At 36.4% G+C, this 25,248-nt stretch overlaps 2 protein-coding genes, 1 non-coding gene and 1 pseudogene across 4 annotated transcripts; 1 reads left to right on the top strand and 3 right to left on the bottom strand.

Moving 5' to 3' along the window:
* Nucleotides 1-8,445: 8,445 nt before the first annotated feature.
* LOC18605879 (IAA-amino acid hydrolase ILR1-like 5) lies at nt 8,446-11,233 on the bottom strand (annotated as a pseudogene). The gene is made up of 5 exons (XR_016025527.1): nt 10,869-11,233; nt 10,650-10,775; nt 9,783-10,082; nt 9,205-9,333; nt 8,446-8,555 (listed from the first exon to the last, which is right to left on the bottom strand). The product of XR_016025527.1 is annotated as an IAA-amino acid hydrolase ILR1-like 5 (transcript).
* A 105-nt stretch (nt 11,234-11,338) lies between these two features.
* TRNAM-CAU (transfer RNA methionine (anticodon CAU)) lies at nt 11,339-11,424 on the top strand. The gene is given in 2 exon segments: nt 11,339-11,376; nt 11,389-11,424. It is a non-coding gene; the product is annotated as a tRNA-Met (tRNA).
* Nucleotides 11,425-11,723: 299 nt separating this feature from the next.
* Nucleotides 11,724-14,615, bottom strand: LOC18605880 (NAC domain-containing protein 62-like). The gene is made up of 5 exons (XM_007039171.3): nt 13,930-14,615; nt 13,256-13,561; nt 12,832-13,182; nt 12,204-12,575; nt 11,724-12,120 (listed from the first exon to the last, which is right to left on the bottom strand). Exons 1-5 carry the CDS (start codon nt 14,374-14,376, stop codon nt 11,866-11,868), a joined length of 1,731 nt encoding a protein of 576 aa, XP_007039233.3. The 5' UTR covers nt 14,377-14,615; the 3' UTR covers nt 11,724-11,865.
* Nucleotides 14,616-16,177: 1,562 nt separating this feature from the next.
* Nucleotides 16,178-20,903, bottom strand: LOC18605881 (Calcium-binding endonuclease/exonuclease/phosphatase family). The gene is made up of 10 exons (XM_007039173.3): nt 20,386-20,903; nt 20,182-20,286; nt 19,970-20,075; nt 18,986-19,206; nt 18,822-18,898; nt 18,612-18,720; nt 18,363-18,488; nt 17,580-17,690; nt 17,366-17,473; nt 16,178-16,984 (listed from the first exon to the last, which is right to left on the bottom strand). Exons 1-10 carry the CDS (start codon nt 20,539-20,541, stop codon nt 16,766-16,768), a joined length of 1,338 nt encoding a protein of 445 aa, XP_007039235.1. The 5' UTR covers nt 20,542-20,903; the 3' UTR covers nt 16,178-16,765.
* Nucleotides 20,904-25,248: the final 4,345 nt, after the last annotated feature.

Here is a 25,248-nt window from a genome sequence, read left to right on the forward strand (position 1 = left end):
AGTGTCTCAGGGAAATAATCTAGGACATTTCTGTTTCTAGTGAAGTTTATATATGATCAGGGATGATTCTGTTGTGCTGGCAAATGCGTCTCTGAAATGTCCTGTATTCTTAGTCAAGTTCCCTAATATTGCAAAAGAGTGACTTACATACCCATGTTGAGTGGAATGCACCAAGCTGGGTGGCTTTTTCATGTATCACAAAATATTGAGGTTTGTAAAGGATGAATATGACCATTTCTTTCTTCTTTCCCGCTTCTGATATGATTAGTTCTTTCCAATATAAAAGTGGATAAAACAATGTGAGAATGTCAACAAAATTCCTCTTTCATGTCTCTATTTCTCCTTTTGGTGAAATGTTCCTTATTAACAGTTGAGGATAAAGGATTGTCTTATGTTTTTTTTTTTTATAATTGAGAGAAGGGAGATTCGAACCTTACTCTCTAGGTAAGGGGATCATGTACCAACTAATGAGACAAATGCTCGGGTGTAAGGATTATCTTATGTTTGAACTTTAATATTTAGGGAAACGAAGACATATCCATTTTCCTTAAAAAGTGGTGTCCAATAAGATGAAATTCAAACTTTAAGATTGTTTTCTTGACTGCAAGGATTTCTTTAAAAGTGGAGTGATAATGCATCTCGAAATTTGAGAATTTTTCACATTTTTATGCAAATTTGAGAATTTTTCACTTTTTTATGCACATATGTGCCTTTTTTCCTTTTTTCTTCCAAAAGAACTGTTCTTCAATATTTGTCACTAGCATCAATCTGAAGGATTCTTTTGCCATCAAAAGGGATTTTAAGAGGAGCTAAATCCTACAGCTTTGATTTAAGTTCTTGGATGGCTTTGGTTTGGGAGGATCACCAACTCGGAGGGTTTTTTTGTTAGCATTTTCTTAGAGGATTAGTATATTTTGAAAGTTTTGGAACAAAATCTCTGAGATAGTTAACAATGTCGAGAAACTGTTAACTTGTTTCTTTGTGAGGTCTTGGTTTGGAAATTTAAGCAATTCTTGTGAAATATGAGGATTTAGCTAGTGTTTCCCTTAGTTGATATGCATTCCAAGGAAATCAACTTCAGACTTGAATATCTGCATTTTCTTTTATGAAAGCATAACTCTATATTTTAAGATCAATTCTATAAACTGCTAGAAGAGTTGCATATGGGCTTTTTCATCTGGGCTGAATAAAAGAATATCATTTATATAAATAAAGGCCCAGTCCATAATGGGTTGAAAAATTTTTATCATGGCCTTCTGAAATAGTGATGGAGTTGTTTTAAGCCAAAGAAGAAAAAGTCAAGTTGTTTAAACTTCTTTAAGAATCAAAGACGATGATGATTAAGAATGAAAATTCTTTAACTTATTTTCTTAAAGAATACACACACAATTCAATCCCAAATACCTTCTCTGCTCAGACAATTCCAAATGACCTAACTTCTCCATCTTCGACCTTTTATGAAACTTCAAAATCCTCTTCAAATAAAGAATTATACTCTGAAGAAGAATTCTTGCCAAAGCGCAGCAAGCCTTAGTTTATAGCAAGTAGCTCAAGAATAAAAGGTAAAGAAATGGATGTAGATGAAGACATTACATCCTCTCATATTCCTAAAAGATCAACAGCAACAACAGTCTCAAAATTGACATTTACCATAGATGGCATTCCACCAACCAAATGGCTAGAAAAATTCCAAGAATTCCATGCATGGTTAGAAATTAGGAGATTGTCAAAAAACAATCACTATACTATTTTAAAGGAATTCGTGTCTAGATTCACAAGAATACTGAAAAATTGGTGAAACACTGTTTCTCAGACATACCAAATGCAGTTTCACTCTTACAAGACTTTAGGCAAGTGGTCTAGATTCTTCATACATACTTTCTTGGAAGCCTTGATGATGTCAAAACCCTACAAAGGAAAGAATTTTTCTAAAGAAAAAGTTACTCTTTCAAGAAGACAGATTTTGACAAACACTTTCAAAAGATGATAAAAATGTTTTATGTCCTCGGTGCCCCTACAAGCCTAAAACAGGTTTTTTCTTTCCTTAATTCTGAATCTAGTCCAAACAGTAGTTACTAGAGCTCTTTAGTAACAAAACAAAGAAAATTTGTCCTTAACCCCTAGAAAGATACAACAAGAAGTCCATGTTGCCCTTGAAGATATCTATCACTGAATAAAGGTAGTTCAAGACTATCTCGCAGGAAACAAAGAGCTAGACAAAGCCTGTGCAAGAATATATTGGCAAATAAAATACCACAAAGCTCAAAATTGTGATCGCAAGATAAAAAAAAGGAAACATTTCAGAAAATACAAGATATGCAGAAAATTTTCTCCTCATCGCAGATATAAGACCAAGTGGAGATATCTCAAAAAGAATTACCTAAAAAGGAAAACCAAGTCAACAAAGTGTTTTATTTGCAACCAACAAGGACATTTTGACAAACAACATCCCGTCAATAAGAAAAAAGGCGCAAAGATATTTCAAGAAATCTAGCAAAAGACAAAAGTCAATCTAATGAGGATGACCTAGAATCGATTTTCTCAATCAAAGAAGAACCCAAAGATAAGACTCTTTTTGTCATCTAAACTATTACTCCAGATTCAGACACTAAAACAAAAGACTTTTCCATGATATAATCCTGAAATGATCTTCCTTCTCAATTGAAAATCCAAAATCTTCTTGAGCCACCAATACCTTCTATACCAGTTTTTATATACTTGTAAAATATAGTCAGTTGATCCCAACAATAGCCTTTTTTGATACAGGAATAGCAAAAACAGTGATAAACCCAAAAATATTACCCTTAGGATACTGGATAGCTTATGAAAGGTATTTCAAAACTACTTCAAATCAAACCTTCACCACCCGTTTGATCAACAAGTCTATCACCATCTAGTTCTTCCCCCAATGCTCCATCACAGCCTAAATGGTTGGATCAGAATTATTTGAAAAAGACATAATTGTCGGATTTGACATCTATCATGAATGCCAACATTTGAGGATTCTACTAGATGGGATCAGGTGCAAATACTTTTTCAAACCATTTGTACAAATCTCAAAGTTATATTTTCTTCAACAACCAAATGAACAAGGCCAAATGATAATCGAGCTACTTAAGGAAAAAACATGTGCTAATTCTCACTTAGAGTTTCATCTCAAATACAACAATCCTTTATGGAAGAACTTAGAACTTTTTCTTAGGCTACCATTCAAGCTTAATGAAGATATTAACCCCACCAAAGCGAGCCATTCAAGTATGTATCTAGACCATCAAAATTTAATTGAAGAAGAATGCAATGAATTACTATAGCAAGGCTTAATTGAGCCTTTGAACTGCCAATGGGCATGCCAAGCTTTTTATGTCCACAAGATAGTAGAACAAGTTAGGGGCAAACTAAGATTAGTTATCAATTACTAGCCCCTCAATCATTTTCTTCTTGATGATAATTTTTCTGTACCTAACAAAAGCTCAATCTTCTTAACTCTTGCTCATGCAAGAATCTTCTCAAAATTTGACCTCAAGGCAGGATTCTAGCAATTATTTGTCCTAAAGATATACTAAACATAGGTTTTTGCATACCCAATCATCATTAATAATAAACCGTTCTACCATTTGGGCTTAAAACAGCTCCATCGCTATTTCAAAAGGTCACGATAAAAATTTTCCAACCTATCATGGATTGGGTCCTTATTTATATAGATGATATTCTCTTATTCAACCCAGATGAAGAAGCCCATGTTCAACTCTTTCAACAATTTATAGAATTGATATTAAAATATGAGGTTATGCTTTCAAAAAAAAAAATACAGATATTTATGTCTGAAGTTGATTTCCTTAAAATGCATATCAACCAACAGAAATACCAGCCAAATCCTCACATTTCACAAGAATTGCTCAAATTTCTAGATCAAGACCTCACAAAAACAAGTTCAACAATTTCTTGACAACGTCAACTATATCAGAGATTTTGTCTCAAAACTTTCAAAATATACTAATCCTTTGAGAAAAATGCTACAGAAAAATCCTCTGAGTTAGGAATCCTCTCTAACCAAAGCCGTTGAAGAATTTAAATCAAAACTATAGGATTTAGCTCCTTTTAAAATCCTTTTTGATGGCAAAAAAATCTTCCAAACTAATGCCAATGACAAATACTAAGGAGAAGTTCTATTGGAAGAAAAAGAAGGGAGTTATAGCGATAAAAGATACGAGATACGACTTCAACAATGGCGATTTTCGAGGGCTTGACTAGTTATAGTAAAAACTCCAACAAAAAGAATGAGCCTCCATCCAAGACCAACAACTTTAGCTCAAACAGTAGGGTAAAATTTTTGAGAGTTAGCAAACCCTCGAGTAAGGAAGGTAATAAGAGACCACCTATTAGAGACTCACCCTAATCGAGAATAAACAAGTCGTGAAACTTTAAGCCACGACCTCCGACATCTTGTTTTCTATGCAAAAAACCACATCGAGTAGCTGATTATCCTCACCGAGCAACTCTCAGTGTGATATGCACTGCCAATGTTGAGACACCACCACCTCACACCATAATCGAAGAAGTAAAAGAAGAGACGGTAAGAATAGGTTCCATTCGTTTTCTTAACGTCTCACAAGCACAATTAGAAATGATGGAAAAAGAGCCCCAACAAGGTCTAATGTATGTAGAAGTGTTATTGAATAAGAAAAAAAAAACCAAAACCATGATTGACATAGGGGCCTTAGACACTTTCATCACCCTAGGAGAGGTAAAAGGATGCAATCTTAAAATTAAGAAAGACTTTGGGCAAATAAAAGCAATTAACTCACCAGCTTTAGCTATTATGGGGAACTCAAAAGATGTAAAAGTTAAGATTTGCTCTTGAGAAAAAAAGGTGAACATGACAGTAGCTACTATAGATGACTTTTGATTTTGTCTTGGGTTTAGATTTTATGACGAAAGCATAAGCCATCTTTTTCTTTATTGTAAAATGTCTAATGTTCTTCGGGGAATAACCATGTGTGGTACCAGCTACAATACTACCCAAGAGTGAGAAGAAGATTATATCAACTATCTAGTTTAAGAAAAAGATCAAGAAAATATACTCTTTCTATGTAGCTATGCCTATCTACAATGGTAAAGATAATACAAATCCAATACTCGAGGGAGTGCAGCTAGTTTTGGAAGAAATTCAAGATAAGATGCCAAAGTAACTACCTAAGGTTCCACCACCTCGCCAAGTTATAGATCATGAGATAGAATTACTCTCAAGCGTTAAGTCGCTTGCAAAAAGGCCATAAAAGATGGCTCATCTAAAGTTAGCAAAGCTAAGGAAGCAATTAGACAAGCTGATTCAAACCAGATTCATTCAACCATCTAAGGCACCATTTAAGGCCCTATTACTTTTTCAGAAAAAGCAAAATGAGAATTTAAGATTATGCGTGGATTACCCGACGCTGAACAAAGTCACAATCAAGAATAAACATATGTTATTGCAGACCTCTTTGACTAGCTGAGTCATGCAAAGTACTTCTCCAAATTATATTTGAGATCGAACTACTATCAAGTAAGAGTTATCAAGGGAAATGAATCGAAAACCATTTGTGTGACGCGGTATGGTGCATTTGAATTTCTTGTTAAGCCTTTTGGATTAACCAATGCTCTTGCCACTTTTTGCACGTTAATGAATGAGGCTTTTCATGACTATCTGAACAAGTTCGTGGTAATTTACTTGTACGCTATCGTGGAGTACAGTTCAACCTTAAAGGAGCATTAAAAGCACTTGTGGCAAGTTTTCCAAAAGTTACATGACAACCAATTGTATGTGAAAAAAGAGAAATGTGCATTTGCGCAAACCCAGATTCAATTCTTTGGCCACATAATTGAACAAGGGCACATTCAGATGGAAATACAGAAAGTGAAGGCTATCAAAGAATAAGCCACTCTTAAGAATACAACTGAGCTTCGTTTGTTCTTAAGGCTAGAATATTATTATCAAAGATTCATGAAATGTTATTCATAAAGGGCAGTGGTATTTACAGATTTGCTGAAAAAAAGACAGAAGTAGAGTTGGACGTCACAGTGCCAAGGAGCTTTCGAAAACCTGAAAGATACGGTGATGATAGACTTGTTTTAGCACTCCCCAATATTGAAAAGCCCTTTGAGGTAGATACAAATGCATCGAATTTTGCCCTTAAAGGAGTGTTGTTATAAGAAAGACACTCGGTTGCATTTGTAAGTCATAAGTTGAATAATGTTTAGAGAAGATTCACAGCACAAGAAAAAAAATTACTAGCAATGATTCATTGTTTATAAGCTTAGCGACACTACTTGCTAGGATCACAATTCATAATTAAGACCAATGACACCGTCGTAAGTCACTTCCTTACCCAATCAAAACTTACAGGCAAGTAGGGAAAATGGCAAGAGTTCCTAGTTAAGTTTGATTTCTCCTTCAAGCATAAGGTCGGGAAGGTGAACCATTCGACAAATGCCTTCAACAGGAAGGCCAAATTCGCGGCTCTTAAAGTGATTGCGCCAATGATAACCCATAAAGTGACGATAAATATCCATAATTTGATTGAAGAAAACTTAAATCAAGATCCCCAAGCAATCGCCATTATAAAATTGGTGGAGAGTGAAAAGTTGAAATACTTTTGGATGAATAATGGACTCTTACTAATAAAAGGACCACGCATATTTATTCAAAGAGTGAGAGAGTTAAAGTAAAAGTTGATGCGAGAATGTCACGACACCCTTTCGACAAGGCAGCCAGGCTAGCAACAAACCATTGCACTACTAAAACAAAGTACTATTCACCTCATATGCGGCAGGATATGATGGACTATACTAACACATGCCTCATTTGCCAACAAGACAAAGTACACAGACAAAGACCTGCAAGAATGATCGAACTTTTACAAGTATCGACCAAACCATGGGAAACTATTTCTCTAGACTTCATAGTAGGGCTTCCCAGAGTAAGAGATACAACAGCGATCCTGGTAGTGGTAGATTGTTTCTCAAAGTACGCAACGTTCATCTCGATGCAAAAGTTTGGTTTTGCAAAATGAACAGCTCGTACGATTTTTAAACATGTGGTAAAATATTGAGGTGTTTCTAAGAGTATTATCAATGCTAGGGATCTAAGGTTTATCAGGTTCTTCTAACAAGAGTTTTTCAAGCTATTGGGGTCAAAACTCAACATATCTTTTAATTATCACCCACAAACAGATAGCCAGATAAAACGCTTCAATGAGTTACTAAAAGAATATCTACAACATTTTGTACAAACGAATTAGAAGAATTGGCCCAACCTGTTAGTCGTGGCTCAACTATGTTTTAATTCGCAAAAAAGCTCAACCATTAATAAAACCCCTTTTGAAGTCGTCATTAGATAACAGCCTAGACTTTCCTATACCTTAATAAAGTCATATAGCAGAAAGAATCCTCGAGCATTCAACTTTGCTAAGGAATGGAGACAAAACACTAAAATCGTCAGAGCTTACTTAGAGAAAGCCTCTAGTCGCATGAAATAGTGGGCAGATAAAGGTAGAAGAGAGCAACACTTTAAAGTGGGAGACCTGGTGTTAGTGAAGTTGGTACCCAAACAACTCCGATTCATAAGGAAAAGAGATTGAAGACTAGTGCGAAAGTATGAAAATCCAGTATCGGTTATTACAAAAATGGGAAAGATTTCCTACAAGATTAATCCGTCCAAGAGGATAAAGGTACACCCTGTGTTTCACGTAAGCAACCTGAAGCCGTTTCATGCAGATCCAACAGATGCAAGTAAGAGTCAAGCCACTAGAGCCGCCATCAGCACCAAGCCATTATCATAGCGCAGAATATAGAAGATTCTAACAGGGAGGACGACGATAATCAATAGACGACCAACACAGGAGTATCTAGTGAAATGGGAAGGTTTGGGGCCATATGAAATCACTTAGAAGAAAGAAGTCGACTTACAAGCCTTCAAGCAAAAGATTGAAGAATTTCAAGCCAACCAGTTAACAAAGACGTCGACAAATTGAGTGAAGGAGGATGTCATGAGCCAACCTTGTATAGGGCTATGACAGGGTAGAATTTCCTAGGAGTTTAAGTCTTTTATGCTTCTAAGAGAGATGTTCCCCTTGTCAAACATTGTAATAGCATTTGGTTACATTTGTAAAAATTCTTGTTAAGTCTTTAAAGAGATGTCCCGATCTCAAGCATTATAATGGCTATTAGTGAAATACTTGTAAACTCTCGTAAACTCTTTATAAGAGATGAGCAGTCGACAAATTATTGGACTGCCTCATTAGTAAAGATATAAATGAGTTATTCACTGACTTGCATGGAAGTATTTACTCAAGCGTCACACAAACTATCACATATTTAAATAAAGAAGTATAGTTCGTGACACATACCCTTGTAGCCCACCTTGACATTCTCAAGGTCAAGCAAAAGCCCACCAATCTTCTGAACTTATTAATGCAAGCTATTATGATTCACAACAGCATCATAAGTTGGGTAATCTTTTTTTTTTTCATGTCTATATAAGCATTACATCTGTGTAAGGCTGCTTATCCTTTTATAACCTACAACAAGTCAGGATTATATAAGCAAGACTAAGCATGAATGCAAACTAATATCTTTCACTTTGTTTAATAAAACAACCGAATGGGCAGTCAGCCAAGAAATTAGGAAATTAGATCGAAAATGTAATAAGACCTGAAAGTGGCCACGATATTAGAAAACAATGTTCTCAACAAAGCACCAAACTACAATAATAATTCCCAGAACACCTATACAATATGCTAGCAGGGAGTGCTCTTTGTAGACAAAAAACGACAGACTTGGAACAATGAGAACAAGGAAGTTAGATCTTTATTTCAGATATATGGTTCAGGGGATAACATCACAGCAAGGCAAAAAAAAGGAAAAAGTAGAACTAACAAATATGTAAAGTCTCCTTTAAAAAGAAATAGGGAAAAGAGAATGATCTATGAAATGCTTGAGTAAAAGAGCAGGAAGAAAGGATAAAATCAAAGGGTTGGGAAAAATCATCTACTTTACAAAGAGAATAAAATATATGTGATATGTTAGTAAAATGTTGCAAAGGGCAAAAAAACCTAAGAACAGTGGACATGTAAGGATTTTCTTAACTGGTTTTTGTTGCAAAATTATGATTCATTATGGTATTGTTTATCAGAACCAAAATTAAAAAGGTTGAGTATTGTTGTATACTTCTTTGAACCTTTGTTGGAGTTTATGCAAGCCTTCAATGGTGAGACTCCTCATAGTGTCCCCAAATTCAACATATGATGGAATTACATTGAATGTAAACCCACCTCTGATACAGGTAACAAACAACACCTTAGAGCAAAAAGTAAAGCATCAGCATTAAGTTGCATTGGATGCTTAATGTACTTTAGTTACTATATATGCATTATTTACTATCCAAACCAATGATAGATATCAAATTTGTCAAATAGGCATGAAACATTCCTCTACAAGTTACTACAAATGAGAAACACACTTTGCCACTACTTTTTGGCAATGTATTCTTTTTGACCAAAAAAAACAAGAGTTGTTTTGCATAAAATGAAGCACTGAAGGAGTAAATTTTACAATTGTTGAGATGGTGGAACTCTCAGATCAGATACAAATCATGTTGAAGGCTTTAAATTGAGTAAATCCAAGGAATTTGTATCTAGTTATTTTCAAAGTTATCAAGCAGCTTGGTCCATAAAGTTTCATGCATTTATAGCAAGATCGAGACCAGAAGATCACATGAACACCTAGATAGAAAAATTGGAACATACTAGACTATGGAGTGGATCAACTTCTCGAGAGATTAGTTGTTGCAATGCCAAAATTACAAAGGATGCAGCAAGTATTGGATCTATGGAATAATGGGGCTTTGCAGCACGCCCACCAACTCCTATTTTCGCTTCAAAGAAGCTTACAACAACTAACAATGGCCCTGAAACCAATGCTATGCTTCTTGTGGGAATTGTGCAATCAATGTGCATTCCAAATATTGCTTCAACACCATCCCTTATCATTTGAGACGCATCAGCACTTGTCTCTTCTGCAGGTTGAAAAAGTAGTCTGACAGTTCCCTTCAATGGCATATAAAAGAGAAATCATTCCACTTAAAGTAAGTTTTAAAATTTAAAGGATAAAGTCCAAATTTATCACTGTACTTAAGGAAATGGATCAAATTTACCACTCATTTTTTAACAAATTGCAATTTTATCATTGTACTTGCTAATTTGGTTCAAAATAGTCAAATTAAGAATATTTTGTAGAGTATTCCTTTATTCTCTAAGGGAATATTTTTTCACCATTAATTTTTAACTATTCTTTAACCAAATTACAAAGCATAATGATGAAATTGCACTCATTCAAAAATGAGTGGTAAATTTGATCCATCACCCAAAGTAGAGTGATATATTTGAACCTTATCCCAAACTTTAACAAATAGAACTTGTATTATACACCCTTTTGTATTATATACCCAAAGCATAATTATATCTTCCTGGCCGCCGGTAATTTCCCATTTTTGGGATGCCAATCTATACCCAATGAGTTAAGCTTTTCTTTTTAATCATGAAAAGATAACTAATTCAACTACACATCCAGCCAGTAGAGATTAACAGTTATGAAGATTGGAAATCAAAGCGAACCTTAAGGCTATTTTTGCGTTGATTAAGCAACTTGGCAGCACCAAGGAGCATGGTAGTGTATGCATCGTACCCACATGCATGCATTTTGCCATCTATTTTGCCCTTATGCTCCCATTCCACGAGCTCCTATAGAATCATTAACGCAACAAAAGAAATACATTTGTGATGATCACATGAATATGGTAAAAAGAAGAAAAGGGTTGCTAATTTTAGGGTCACCTGAATGGGAAGAGCGTCCATGTCAGCTTGAAGAGCAACAACGGGTTTAGAACCAGAGCCAATATGGGCGACAATACCGGTCCTGGCAACCGGAAGGGACACCAAGTTGATCGAGTTGTTTGCGGATAAGAGCACTGGTGTTGAATTCTTGGGAGCGGAGTTCGGGGTTTTCATGGATTTGACTCTTGATGGAAACTAACCAATCTTTCTCTTGCTGGGCTGAACTCAAGAGTTTATCTCCGTAATCTTGGTCATGTCTGCCATGTTTTGCCGAGAGGTAAGTAACGGAGAAAAGCATAGAGAGCAAAACATGGCAGATCAAAGTTAGTGACCCATCTTAGTTGTCGGTTGTAGCCTTTGCACACTCATTAGTCATTAAATGAAAAAACCGAACAAATGTTATTTCAAATTATCGTTCATTTTAACAGAAAAAAATCTTTTAAATTTGACTTTTGTTTAAATTTCATTCAGGGGTGGTGGCGCAGTTGGCTAGCGCGTAGGTCTCATAGCTTAAAGAGTGATCCTGAGGTCGAGAGTTCGAGCCTCTCTCACGCCATATCTAGTTTTGGTTTCCTCTCTACAGACAAAATGCAGTTTGGATTATGATTATGCTTTTATAGTTAATTACCAACTATACATACATACACATCCACATACAACTGCTACTAAGCGATTTTTGCATATTGCTTCACGGAAGCTCTTCCATTGAGCGTACTGATGATCGATTGACCCTTCGATTTCTCTACAAAGGTTCTTGCGTATATGACCGTTTGTAGGTCATTCTGATGATTGATAATCATATACATATATATATATATATATAGAGAGAGAGAGAGAGAGAGACAGACAGACAGATGCCATGAATATTGCACTAAATAGATATATTAGTCATACACAAATGTTAGTACTCAAACAAAATCATTGCCGCAGCCCTAACTACTGCAGGGCCTCAAAGTGAAGTGAGTCAACTATACACAAGGAAATAAGGAGCTTCAAATTACAAGACATTCAATGAGCTAACCAAAATTATAAACAAGATTGACATCACAGCTACCCGAAAAATAACAGCAAATCGTTTATGTGAGCTACGAGCTGAAAACTTCTTCAAGCAACGAGATTGAATCTCTTTGCAAACTGAAACAATGCTCTTTGACCTCAAAATACTGTTTTTGCTTGACCCAGAAAGGGATATTTCCTGGGGTTCATCCATGGTGCCACCAACAGTGATATCCTCTTCCACAACTTTTACCTCCTGCAAAAGACAACTTAATAAGATCCAATCTATATCTTGATGTGGTAGTGTTTTTATACAAGCATCAGTTACAAACTTCTCACCTCTTTAAAAACTGGTTTTGAATTATCTTCTTTCTCTTCACTACTCCAGTCATTCATGGCATTGCCACAGTAAAGTGGGCCAACTTGAAATTGACACTGCAGACGTATTCTTCTCGGTGCATTACCCTGTGTCATAGAGTTCTCAGTGTCCGGTTGACTTCGAGCAGTGCGAGATCTAATCCTGATTCCAGTGATAGCATTATCAACATTACAAGTTGTATTGCTCAATTCTCCATTACTATTCAACACATTAAAGAATGGCCCTGTGCCAGAAAAGTTAACGTCCTGCTTGGGGTTCAGAATTGTGCAATCTTGTGCAGTTGCTTTAATCTCTAAAGGAGCCCCTCCTCTGTTGGCAGTTTCTGTCCCCAGCTGTTTCAAAGGAAAATTCTTGTTTATAGAAATGAAATTTACATTTTTAATGAAAAAATGTACCTAATGCCTGAAGATGCAAATATGAAAATCAGTTATGTACATATAAATGCATTGGCACATGCACATCATACCATGATCATGAGAGCATCATGAGCAAAAACATTTGAATGCATCTTGACGAACTACAATGCTCAATGAGAAAACTAACAAAAGTATATGATAAACAATGTGTAACTAGCTAGCTTCTACTCACCAGCACTTGGGCCACTTCGGCATCTGATTCGCTACCTGATCCATCCTTACCAATGGCCATGGCCCTAGGGGTCTCACTTTCAATAGTTGAATTCTTCTGACTGCCAGAGTCATCACTGCAGCATTCATCTGGATTTTTTAGGATATCATTTAAGAAGTCAGAAATATCAGCATCATTTTCATTTGTGCCATGCTCAATCACCACCCCACTGAAACTGTTCCCAACATGATTAAACATCCAAGGTGCCTGCTCTGCTTCAATCTGTGAGTGCAATGGAGAAAAGAGTTTGCAGTACAGTGAATCCGGCATGGGATCATAAAACTGGCTCAGGGCTTCTACAATTGGATCCACCTGAAATTGAACAACATAAGTACTACAGCAATGATTGCAAAATATAAATTCAAATCCAGTTTCTTTTTCTCACCTCTGCAGGTGCTATATCTGCCACTTGACCTGTTACACCATAAGCTTTATAATCAATGCTGTTGCACTCTAATATGGGTGCAACTGCATTAAAAATCACTTCATTTGGCAAACCCACAGGATAAGTTTCACTACTCACGGGAAGTTTCTCAGCTTCCCCTTCCACCACAGGAGAGTCTTGAGGCACTACTAACTCAGACTGCATGTCTTCCGCAGGAGTCAATAGAGCAGGATCAACTTCATCACCATTTATATCTTCAATGGTCTCATCGTCTTTCTTGAATAGACGACAAATTACAAAGGCATTCTGCAAACGTAGAAAGCGGAAACAATGAATATGAGAAAAACTATAATCAAATGATCAATACTAGTAAATCAAGCAACTACTTCAACACATCATCACAATTGACCCACCGATCATATACATAAACCCTAGCAATTGTGTACAAACACATAACCATCAAACAACTTAATAAACAGAAATTGATGCAAAAGGACTCCCATAACTAATCTTGTACTAAAACATTTACCATATCAAAGAATTCACGATGTCAACTAATTTCCCCGATCGATATGACAAAATTGATCTTCATTTTCCATGATCATGATAACAAGGTCAAACTAAACAGAAACTGAAATTCAAACAAAACACAAGTAAGAAAAGAAAGGAGGAACCTGTCCGGGCTTGGTGCCATCAAGTTCATCAAGGGTAGTACGGTACTCGTGCATAACCCAGTTGGTTCGCTTTCCTCTAGGAGCCCGGCCGGTGTAAAAGACCAGAGTTTTCTTCATGCCGATCAAGCTGGACCCAGACTTAATCTTGCGATCCTTCCCCGTAGCCTTCCAGTAACCAGCCTCGGTAGCCCTGTTGAGCCTGTTGCCGTTGGGGTACTTTCGGTCGAGTGGGCAAAAGAAAAACCACTCCGGGTCACGAGTCGCTATAGCGGACAAATCAGGCAAATCCCACGGCTCCCATTTACAAACATCGATTTCACGAATGACTCCAACCTCATCAGTTCTATTCCCGTTTATCTTCGACCGTAAGTAAAAATCGATCAATTCCTCGTCGGTTGGTCGGAACCGGAATCCGACTGGGAGTGAATTCAGTGACAGAGCAGCCATGCTAAAATCTCGTTCAAACCTTCAAAAAAAAAAAGGATAGTCTGGGAGATTTTTAGAAGAAAAAAAAAAGGATAACCCTAAAAATGATGGAAAGGAAAAAAGGGAGAGGAGCAAGAGAAGATTCAAAGGGGGATTTGTAAATGGAAGAGTTGGTTAAGAAGAGTTTAAAGGGAAAGGAGGGTGGCCCATAGCTTTCCTTTGTGGCTTCCAAGGATATGAAGGTTAGGAAGGAACTCAGAAAGTCATCGCCATTTATTTTCAATTTACCCGCGTTCCAGTCGGATATTCCGCGTAGGATTTGTACGCCCCTTCCCTGCTAGTGCTGTGCGTTTACCGTTGTGCCATTTTCCAACCCCATATTTCCTTTTCTGTCCTCGTTGTTGCTACTTGCTAGTGTCCCAAGGGCGTAATTTTCCAGCTGCTCAGGGGCGGATTCGCCGATGCCAAGTGGAGAATTGAGTAAGCCAGCGAACCAGGTTTTGACATGTGGAAGCTGTGTCATAATCAAAAGCGTGGGGTCTACATGATTACGTGGCAACATGTGAAGGTACTACGAACTTTACTTTATTTTATTTTTATAGGACCTACTTCCTCCAATTTTGTTTTTAAACGTTAGTTTTCTTAATTCTTTAATGCGGTTGGAGCTTCGAGAAGGATTGACGTGAGTCGTATTCCATAATACATTCTCCACCTGGTTAGGCCCTCTCTATTGTTCTTGTCCTTTTTATTTTTATAAATATTATACCCCTATTAGATACTATTATTGTTGCCACTTATTAATTAGAACACAAAGGTGTTAATACGAGTGTACAATTACAAGTTTCTTGCTGAAACTCTATTTATTTCAAACCAAAAAAAAAAAAAAAAAAAACAATTTGGATGCAAAGGGTCTATCATCAATAAGCATATTAAAATTTCTGTTCTTTTACTCCCACCTCTGATTTCCCATAAAAAAAAACTCAAACACTTTTTGGCTTTTGTCACTAAAACAGAGTCAAGTGTGAACACCCAAAAAGTGTTTCGTGGAAATTGGCACACATTTTGCAGAAAAGGAAAACCCAAAATGTGGGCCCTTTGCTTTCTCATGATTCCATTATATTCTAAACCCCAAGAACCCCAAAAGCTTCAAGTTAACTAATTAACAGACTAATGCAAAGGTTCCCAGCTCAGCGCACTCCAATAATACATACATTGACATTCAAATCTGTTCCAAAGAAAGAGGCTAAGGAATCCCAAAAAAGTTTTAAAACCTTCACAATTGTCTCTGTGCATTAGATTTTCAATACAATTTTTTCCTTTCTTTTTGGGAAAGACAAAGAGTTAGGATAGGAGCTCATCAAGCACCATTAAGTTTATTTTACGTTTTGCCCTTTTTTATTTTACTCACTAGAATATAGAAAGGAAAGTATACATTGGATTCTTCATCATCACCTTTCAAATTAAAAAAAAAAAAAACTAAAAAGGGCTTGGAGTTTGTGTTAATGTTCTCAAATCATCAAAAATAATGGATTCCTAGTCAATATGGCTACCTACATGTCAACTTTATCTTTCTTACCTAGTAATATGGAGGTTTCCATGATTACATGCTTCACAATGATAGTCTGGACTACTCTAGATTACTGCCCATGTCATTTGCCAGCTCCAGTAACCAGGAAACTAAGAAGAGAAGACAGCATCCTCGTCAACCTACAAATGTGAATGCCAGTTCTCCATTCTTATATGAAATAACAATTTGCCCTCCCTCAGTCCGGATTTTGGAAACAGAACTCATTAAGATGCAAAAAAGAAACCCCAAGGTACATAACTGCACAAATGGTAATTGTTACTGCTCTATTCTTCACGACAAAGAAAAATCTGCTTTACATCCATCCTGGTTGCAGTCCATATACAACAATATGTCCTAAAGTGGTGTACTCACTGTACTACAAAAGAGTGATTGCTACCTGCCTAGGTTTAATAATGAAAACTATACATATAAACTTTCGTTCCTTTCTCTTTTCCGTTTCCCTGTTTAATGGGAAATCAGAGGTACAACTGGAGCATAATAAGAGTTAGACATGGCATAGCTTGTCCAATCTGCCAATGGCCAACAGAATGGCCATTGATGGGAAAGCCGTTAAAATTCATGTTGCTGAGACGGTCGGCACAGGAGTCCCCTACTTGATAGTGTGAGAGAGTTGATATTCTTGAGCATGATGAAAAAAGTATTGCAGGAATCATGGAGAATAGTTGCATCACAAAGATTTCAAGCTCTCTCTGAAACACTCCGATGGCTATCTTAAGCATGAACAGCACAAACTGCCCGTGCCTTTGCACTTTCTTCATTTAAGCTTTCATTTCTGTGCACTTACTGAATTTACATCTAAGTCACGTTGCATCTCAGATTTTATCAAGATGTCAACTGGGAACATGGCATTCTTATTGGTGAAAACACCACTGTAAGTCGTGCGTGATCGGAGAGAGAATAATTATCAGGCCACCTTCCTTTTTCCACCTCTGGAGGGAATAGGACTGCGTTCTTCACACTAAAACCAATAGCTTGCTCCTTACCATCCACGGATTCGTTGCTGTCTCTATGCTCTGACCATGTAGGTTTCCAGATTCGCTGCTGCAAAGTCATTATTTCACAGCATTTGCATTAGATATAATAAATCTGCCCAATGGACTTAACGGCAATTTGAGTTAAACCACTGTGTAAAAACACAATTCTAGGAGATAAGCTAACTAGCGGTGGTTGTTTTTCAATACTGGGTACATTATTTATGCAGAGCTCTCTGAATTAAGAATATAATTACAGAGACTCAGAGACATACACATAATTGGCATAAGCAACCTATTTGGTTCATCAGACAGACTATGAAGATCAAATACCCTGGAACACTGACATAATGCCAAAACCCTCAAATTTTTTTACCAATATTATGGAAGCACCAGTGTGCTTTTCATGCAATAAGAGCGAACACCTAAGACAAAGTTCCATAAGAGTTACCTGAAATTCTTTATAATCAACAACACCGTTTCCATCAATGTCTGCTTGAACCCACAAGTCCTTTGTCTCTTCAACACTTAGTCCATGGCGATGACCAGTTATATTAAGCTGTAGAAAGACGGAACATTGGACTATTTTTATCCTCATATACGCAACAAGATAATGAAATGACCAGAAATAAGTTTAACATCCCAATTTAATGAAAGTTCCATACCTGTCGAAGAGCTTCACAAAAACCTGGGTAGGTAACGTAATCCCCATCATTGTCAGCCTTAAGAAAAGCAAATGCATCATCTTCTGTCAGTGAGGCTTTCCTTAGTTGATTCTGTAAAAGAATATCCACTGTAAGATAAAAGTATTCCTGAAGTCTGTTTTCTTTCCTTGACTAGGTACACTTTTCCTCTAGGATTCATGGAGATAATAAACAAGACACAGAAATCAGGCAGATTTTCTCGTATTCCAGCTTAAAATGAACAACAACCAGGGAGCAATTACTAACTCCACAAAACTCCAATCAAAGAATGAGAAATCTTGAGCAGAAATCAAATTTCACAATATTAGACAGGTCAGGGAAGCACATTAACAAGTTTTCTAGTCACCTTATACCATCTTTCAAGTTGCAAGTTCCTGTAAGTTCAATAAGAGAGTAGAGGATGAAAGCATCCCCTGAACAAGGACATGGTGTCCTGTGTTTAGATTCTCAAGGCATAAAGGTCACTTCTGATCCTTTCTCCCAAAATCAGTGTTCAAATTTCAAAATTGATAAGAGTGATTAGCATTTCAATTAACAGTTGTTTGATAGAGATGATGTATATGAAATAAGTTCTACAAGTGAATAATGATGCCCATTTTAAACTTAGTTACTTTCTTTTTTTGGTCACTGAAAGCTTATAAATCTACAAATAAAAAATAGAATATCACCCTAAACTCTATAGTCATAAGGAAGGTGAACAGGGGGATGGAGAAGGAAATAGAACAACAATGTAAAGCTTCTGACCTTGAACATGCCAAAGACTGCTTCACTCCAACTTGTTTTCAGCAGCTTACGATATCTATTGGGATTGAGAAGCCATATAAAATCCACACCGCATACATTTCCCCGATGATTGAGGTGGCTAACCCACTGTTTTTAAAATATGGAAGATATAAGCGAATTACAAGGCATCTATATTAGCTTTGACTAAAAAGATTTGCAAAAGGAATAGGGACATTAATGTGGTCCTAGTAGGAGCGTAAAGATATTCACCTTATGTGCATCTGCATCGGTGTACTGATGAGCGGTATCATATGACGATTCAAAGCCCTGGGACCTAAGGAACTTGTAAACGTGCCCACGCTTGCTTCCATTCCAGTCACTGTGGGAAATGAGCAAGAAAAGAAACAAATTAGTATTGCTGTACGACGGTAAGATATCAGTATTTAGTCCAAACTAAAAGAAAACAAATTATGTACTCACCCGCAAAGTATAATTGGCAAAGGATTAAGTTTGTATTCCTTCTGATAAGATTCCACATGCTGCAAGATTTTGTAGACCTGCCAAATATACGACAGTTATCAAAATAAGTAAAAAGAATTTAGTGAACAATTTCTGCTTTAATATGAACTGAAGGTTGTTTTTACCTGATGCAATCGTACTATGCACAAACTTGAATCGTGAGGAAAAAGCAAATGGGTATTCACAATTAGGATTTCTTGGCAAGTATCATTGTTTCTGTATTGTGAAGCAGGGGTCGCCAACTCAACATGTAACAACTGCGCAACACGGTCTCCACAGTCATTGAATAGCAATTCCCTGTAGTTAATAACTCTAAAATAGTCCTTATGCACGGCAGTCAACAGACCTGGTGTCTCCAACAGAAACAAGGTTATGTCAGGACAAGAAGGAATCAACAGAATTAGAATGGAAGAAAATGGACTGCTTCATTGCTTAATCTACAAGTAACCATTAAATAATTTCTGTCAACATGCAAGACCAGACCCCACCACATCTTAAAGTTCCTCCCTCACAGAACAAATGAGCAATGCCTGTCAGGGTAGTCCACATAATACAGTGGAATTCCAAATGCCCACAGAGAGTTAAAGACCATTTCAAGAAAAAAGAAAAAGGTTATTAGAAAGCAACCCCAACCTGCTTCATTTGTGTAAAAGGCCCATCCCTACACCCAATTCATGAGACTTGTACCTTTCTCAACTTGAAAAAAATGCCCTTTCTTCTATTACTTTTTTATTTTTCTCCTTTTCTCTTTAGTTGGGAAAATTTTTGTGTCAACATCATTAGAGACAGAAAGCATAGTGTTCCTAAGATACCACCAAGTATCTTGTCGACCGTTTCGATATATCTAATTGGATTTCGAAGTGGTCATTTTTTTCCCTACCCCCAAACCCACTTTTGCTTGTCCAAATTATCACGTTCTCTAATCCTTGTATGCGTCCACCAGATCTACGTTAGGTGGGAAAAAAAGAAATAAGATTGTCACCATCCTAATCAAGGCCCTATACGGTTGGTGACTTGGCTGTGGGTGAATAATGTGCCGGGCGGCCGCGTAGAGAGCCTACTCAATTAAAATTTTAAAAAGATAAAAGAGAATAGAGAGTGAAACGTACCATCACCACGGTTGTTGGTACGTCCAAGCTTGAAATTAAGATAACCAGCATCACCTAGCCTCTTCTCATACATATTAACAAGCTCTTCATTCCCAACCCAGAATTCCTACATCAACAAAATCATGAAAGAGAAAAGGGTTGAAATAAAAGGGATTGCGGATTCATAATCATAACATAATAATATAGACATGGTATGAAATTGAAATGGGAACCTGTAGACAAATAATGGAAGATCTCTCGTATAACAAAGAATCCAATATCCGTTGATTCCTGGCCAACCAATATGCCCTGTAATCGCTTTCACGGCAGTTCTGGTCCTGAATCCATTCATAAACGCAAAACGAAACCAATCAATAAAAAAGGGTAGTCGAATCATTGAAAAAGAAAGTAAAAAAGGAAACAAAAAAGAAAGAAACCTTATGAGAAAGGCGTTTGTAAATGGGAGCGAGGATGTTAAAAGTAGTGCAGGTAATGCAGGGTTGGTGAGGATGATCTCTCATTGAAGAGGCAATCGCATAGCTTCCAATCCTCGATACCCTTCCCTTCGTCTTTGTTCTCCTATCCTTTCTCATATTCGATAAATACGATAAACCAAAAAAACAAATACTAACCAATAAAAAGAAGAAGAAGAAAACAGAGTCCTTTCGGGTTTTAAATATATGAAGTTGAGCGGAGCTAGGTGACGATTGATGTTGGGGAATGTTATTGAAAAAGTACAAATAGAAGAAAAAGGAAATGATACTAGTTATAATAATGGAATAGTAAAAGCGGGTAGCGGCGGTGTCCTTTCCCCTTAGGAAACCAAAGCCACCCAGAAAATGAAACCACCACCACCACCACCACCGCCTTTCCTTGCTCTGCTTTCAACTAAAACAATGCCCGGCCTCATATTTACCCCCTTTCTTTTCGTCGTTATCGTTCGTTTATATGACTCTTCTGCTCCTTGCCTTTTATTTATACCGTTGGTTTTAATGCAATAATATTATTCTATATTCCTTATGCTACTAAGTGGGGAGTATCTTTTTTCTTATATATATTTCTACTATATCGTATGTTGCTAAATGCTAATTCGTTCTTGACTTCAAAAATTCCGTTTCACTTTCCAAATCGTGGCTTAAAAGCAACGCGTGCATGCCTTTAGCCCCATTCCTAATCCTCTTGCATGACCTCATTGTTATAAATATCCTCTTATTCCAAATTCTCATGTGTGAATGCATTCATATCTCAAAATTCAATCTTTGGTTTTTTTTTTTTTAATCTATCATATGTTCTTCCCTTTTTTATGTATGTAGAAAGTATAAATAGAATTAGATATTATAAGTATAATTTACCAAATAAATCTTTACAAACATAGTAAAATAGCTAACAAACTAATTTGCAGAATTAGCAAGTAGGTAAAGAAAATTCAACACAAAATTGGATCAAATTTAGAATATTGTGTTTCTAAAATTTCAGCCTTAATTAGTAGTTAGAAAGCATTATCTTATCATCAAGGAAGAAAAATGAAATACCTTATAAATTATTCTTATCATGTGTTTATAGAGTAAAATCAATAAATTAAGACGTGATACGTCTTTTAAAACCATAAAATTTCAATCTTAATTAGCAATAAGAAAACATTATCTCACCAATGAAAAATATTAAAAAACTTTATAAATTATTCTTATCATATATTTTCACTCTAAAATCGATAAATTAAGATATGATACATCTCTTAAAATTATAAAATCGGTAGCATTAACAAATTACAATCCAGCTAATAAAAATTTCTCATCGAAATCTTTGAATTTTTTTTTCTTTTGTTCATTTCACTGGCGGTAGGGATTGAAAAACAAAATCACAGCAATTTGGTTTCCCTGCTCGGTGGACATACCCAGGTACAGTGCAAGGAGCCCACAGAATTTGTTCTTTCCCTTTCCGCCGAAAGTAGTGATGGTGGATTAATTGATTTCGATTACCATCACTTTTTTCATGTCCACTACTTGTTCTGTAGCTTACACTGATTACTCAACAGACAAAAACTCCCTCATCTACGCAATCCTCTTAATTCATATTTCGTGGTAATGGCGTCTCATCTCATCAAATCCATCTCATCTCCCAATCATATTCTTCATATAGTACTTCAATTTTTTTATAATGGAACATGCAGCGGTCAGCTTCAAAAATATGGAGAGCCGGGTCAGCATTTAAGCTTTTTCCATACACTCTCGATATAGTCGAATCTAATACTAGTTGCAGTACTGCAGTAGTTGATAACAAAAAAATTGGCAATAATTAAAATTAAAAGGAAAAAGAAAAATGGGTCGACGAGGAATTGGGAAAGACAAACTGATGAATATTGACAAAGGAGCATATTTGGGAAGACGCGGCAGAAGAGGCGTGTTCCACTGCTTCGAACCACGATCCCCTCCGAATAATTAAACCCAAATAGCACTGACTACGTGCGGCAGAAGTCGGACCACAATGCAACTGTCGGTGCCAGCCCGTACGATTCATGCGTACATGACAATTCTGCTTTACGTAAATACTACTTACAATTTTTTATAAAAAAATGAAATGCCCAAAAACCAAATACAAAGCACCTGTTCGAAGTTAAAGGAGTCAATACCATAATTAGTAGGTATATGAAATCATTGGGTTTGGACCATAACAATGGAAATGAAGTGACTGCTTGCTAACAAAGCAATAGCCGAAAGGGTTGAGGAATAAAGGGAGGATTATGATTTGTGAAGACCTTTAATTGCAATATCAATACGAGCCTTAATTGTATGTTGCAAAATCATTAACCATAACATCAAAAGAATCGTTTTTAATGTAGACAAAAAAGCAAGTTATGTGAATAAAAACGTCAACGAGTTAAGCAGAATTTGGGGTCAACTTCAAATAAATTGGCTCTAATTTGAAATATTTAGGGTCAACTCCAAATGAATTGACTCTTTCAAAAATTTAAATCCAAATTTGAATGATTTAGAAAAAGATTCTCTCCATCGTTAAAAAGTGGTCAAGATGTCCACTCTTTTCATCATATAACGCGTGTTTTCAAACAAATTTAGCATCATAATTTGTCCACGCCATTTTTTATTTTTTAATTAATTTTCATCTATCTTGTTGTTCAATATAAGACCATTAAATTTTGAATCAAAAATTAACTTCAGTGTATATTAATCACCCTAGGTGATGTACACTATTTTATTATTCCAAAAATAAAAATATACTTTACTTTAATATTTTTCAAATATTTTTTTGGATATAAATGAAATAAAATATGTATTATTTGTTTCATAGAACAAATTCTTGGGCGAAGTTGAATTGGGCTCAAATTTTATAATCTACACTGAATGGCCGACTAAAAGCAGGCCGAGCCTACGAGCATGAGCCTGACCTCATATGTGAAAGCCTGGTGTATTAAAAAAAAAAAGACAAAACCAGTTTCCAGCTATCAACTTAAGTTGACCTAACGGATTAACCAACCCGAGTTGACCCTCTCCAGCCTCAAGTCTTAGGTCGTTCAACCCACCTCTCTCTGCTCATTAAAATAGTTGCAAATCAGAGGCACTCCAATAAACGCATTAATGATGATATATAAATTCCCGGATATCTCATGCAAATTTAAAAAATACGAGATTTCAAATTTTAAATTTTAAAAAAGTAAGCTTTTTTTTTTCTTTTTTGGCATTTTAGTTTTAAAGGATGCATTTGCTTGATAAAACAAAGTCCAACCGGTTCAATCCAACTAAGTTGAAGTATTAATACTTATACTTGAGGTTTAGCAAAAAGTTTATTTGGGGGTAGTTGTAGAATTTATATGGAATTGCCATTGTTATCTTGAGATCACATTCCAAAGACTTGTATGTTTCCCTCGTCAACACGATAGGAGAAGATATTTAAGTGCTTTTTGAATGATCTTTGATTCGCCTTGTAGCATTCCAATAATACACTAGTCCATAAATGGTTCAACAGAGTTCTCAACTACCTCGCATGAACATTAATTAGGAACCGCCTAGCTACAGGATTGCTTTCTTGATCTCATATGGCTTTGTAATATGGTTATATATGTATACACACTGTTCTGACATTACAGCACTTCCTGTCCTTCGATTGGATTCATGGCCACAGCGAGACAAATCCTATCCTTCCGCGCCCCCTGTCCCCAGCGCCTCTCGAGTAACCTTTAAAGCATGCAATGATATATATTATCTTTGGTGAGCTGGCAATGCACGGTTTTGCAGGAGGCATGGATGGTTTTGAGGAGCTCAACAAGATGGAAAGGAAGAAACGCAGGCTGAAGCGGCACGATAGAATTAGCTTTTCAGCCACCTTGCCTGGTGATGGTAGCGGCGTTTTTGCTGGCAGTCTCTGTGTAGTTAAGTTGTCTAAGGACCCATTTTCCGATATAAGAGAGTCCATATTAGAGATGATTGATGATGCAGGTGTACGTGATTGGAATACAATGGAAGAGCTGGTTTACTGTTACATTGCTCTCAACTCACCAGAGGTTCATGAGATCATTGTCAATGCTTTTCTGAGTTTGTGTTATTCTTAATTTTCGTTCTTATTAGTTTCTACTGTTTATAGTTCTATGTAGCATCTTTCATTAGAAGTATGACATTATTAGCTTGGCTTGTAAAATCATGCGGAACCTGGAAACTATTTTGATTTTATTCTAGTATATAACGGACCAATATCTCAAAATTCCAGAGATTTCTGTCATTTCCCATTGTAAGCAAGAAATTGTGCTGAAGCATGTTGAAAACAAAGATTAAATTAGCTAAGTCCATAGTAATTAATCCTTCGCCATCACCAACTTCTCTGAAAACATTTTCTGTCATCCGCCAGGCTCTCTGCCTAGCTACCTCCGTTGTCCCTGCTTCTTTTAAAATGGCATGCTACCGATTCTCCCTGTCTTTTGAACCTCATAGTTGAAAAGCTGTCTGCAAACAGAAGTAGCAACAGATCAATTATTTTTGCTTCTGTTGCCTATAATATGAATCAATTTTCCCCCCTTTTGACATAGTCTGGATCCTTCTTGTCCTATAACAGTAGGACTTTCTCCCGCTTGACTGATAGCCAAAGGGACACAAGGAAAAGTTAAACAAAACCTGATGTTTGTCATCTTAAGTACAACATTATTTGTTTCGTGAAACGCAACAACTTTGCTTCCTCTTCACCTCTTCTTTTCGGAAAATTTTTGAGTTATTATGCCCCTGTAATTTTAAAATATGGGTTCCAAGATAAATAAGAAGAGACAAAAAGGAAATTACTACAAAAGCGAAATATAC

Source organism: Theobroma cacao, chromosome 3 (assembly GCF_053813885.1).
Source record: "Theobroma cacao isolate CCN51 chromosome 3, ASM5381388v1, whole genome shotgun sequence".
Taxonomy (NCBI): domain Eukaryota; kingdom Viridiplantae; phylum Streptophyta; class Magnoliopsida; order Malvales; family Malvaceae; genus Theobroma; species Theobroma cacao.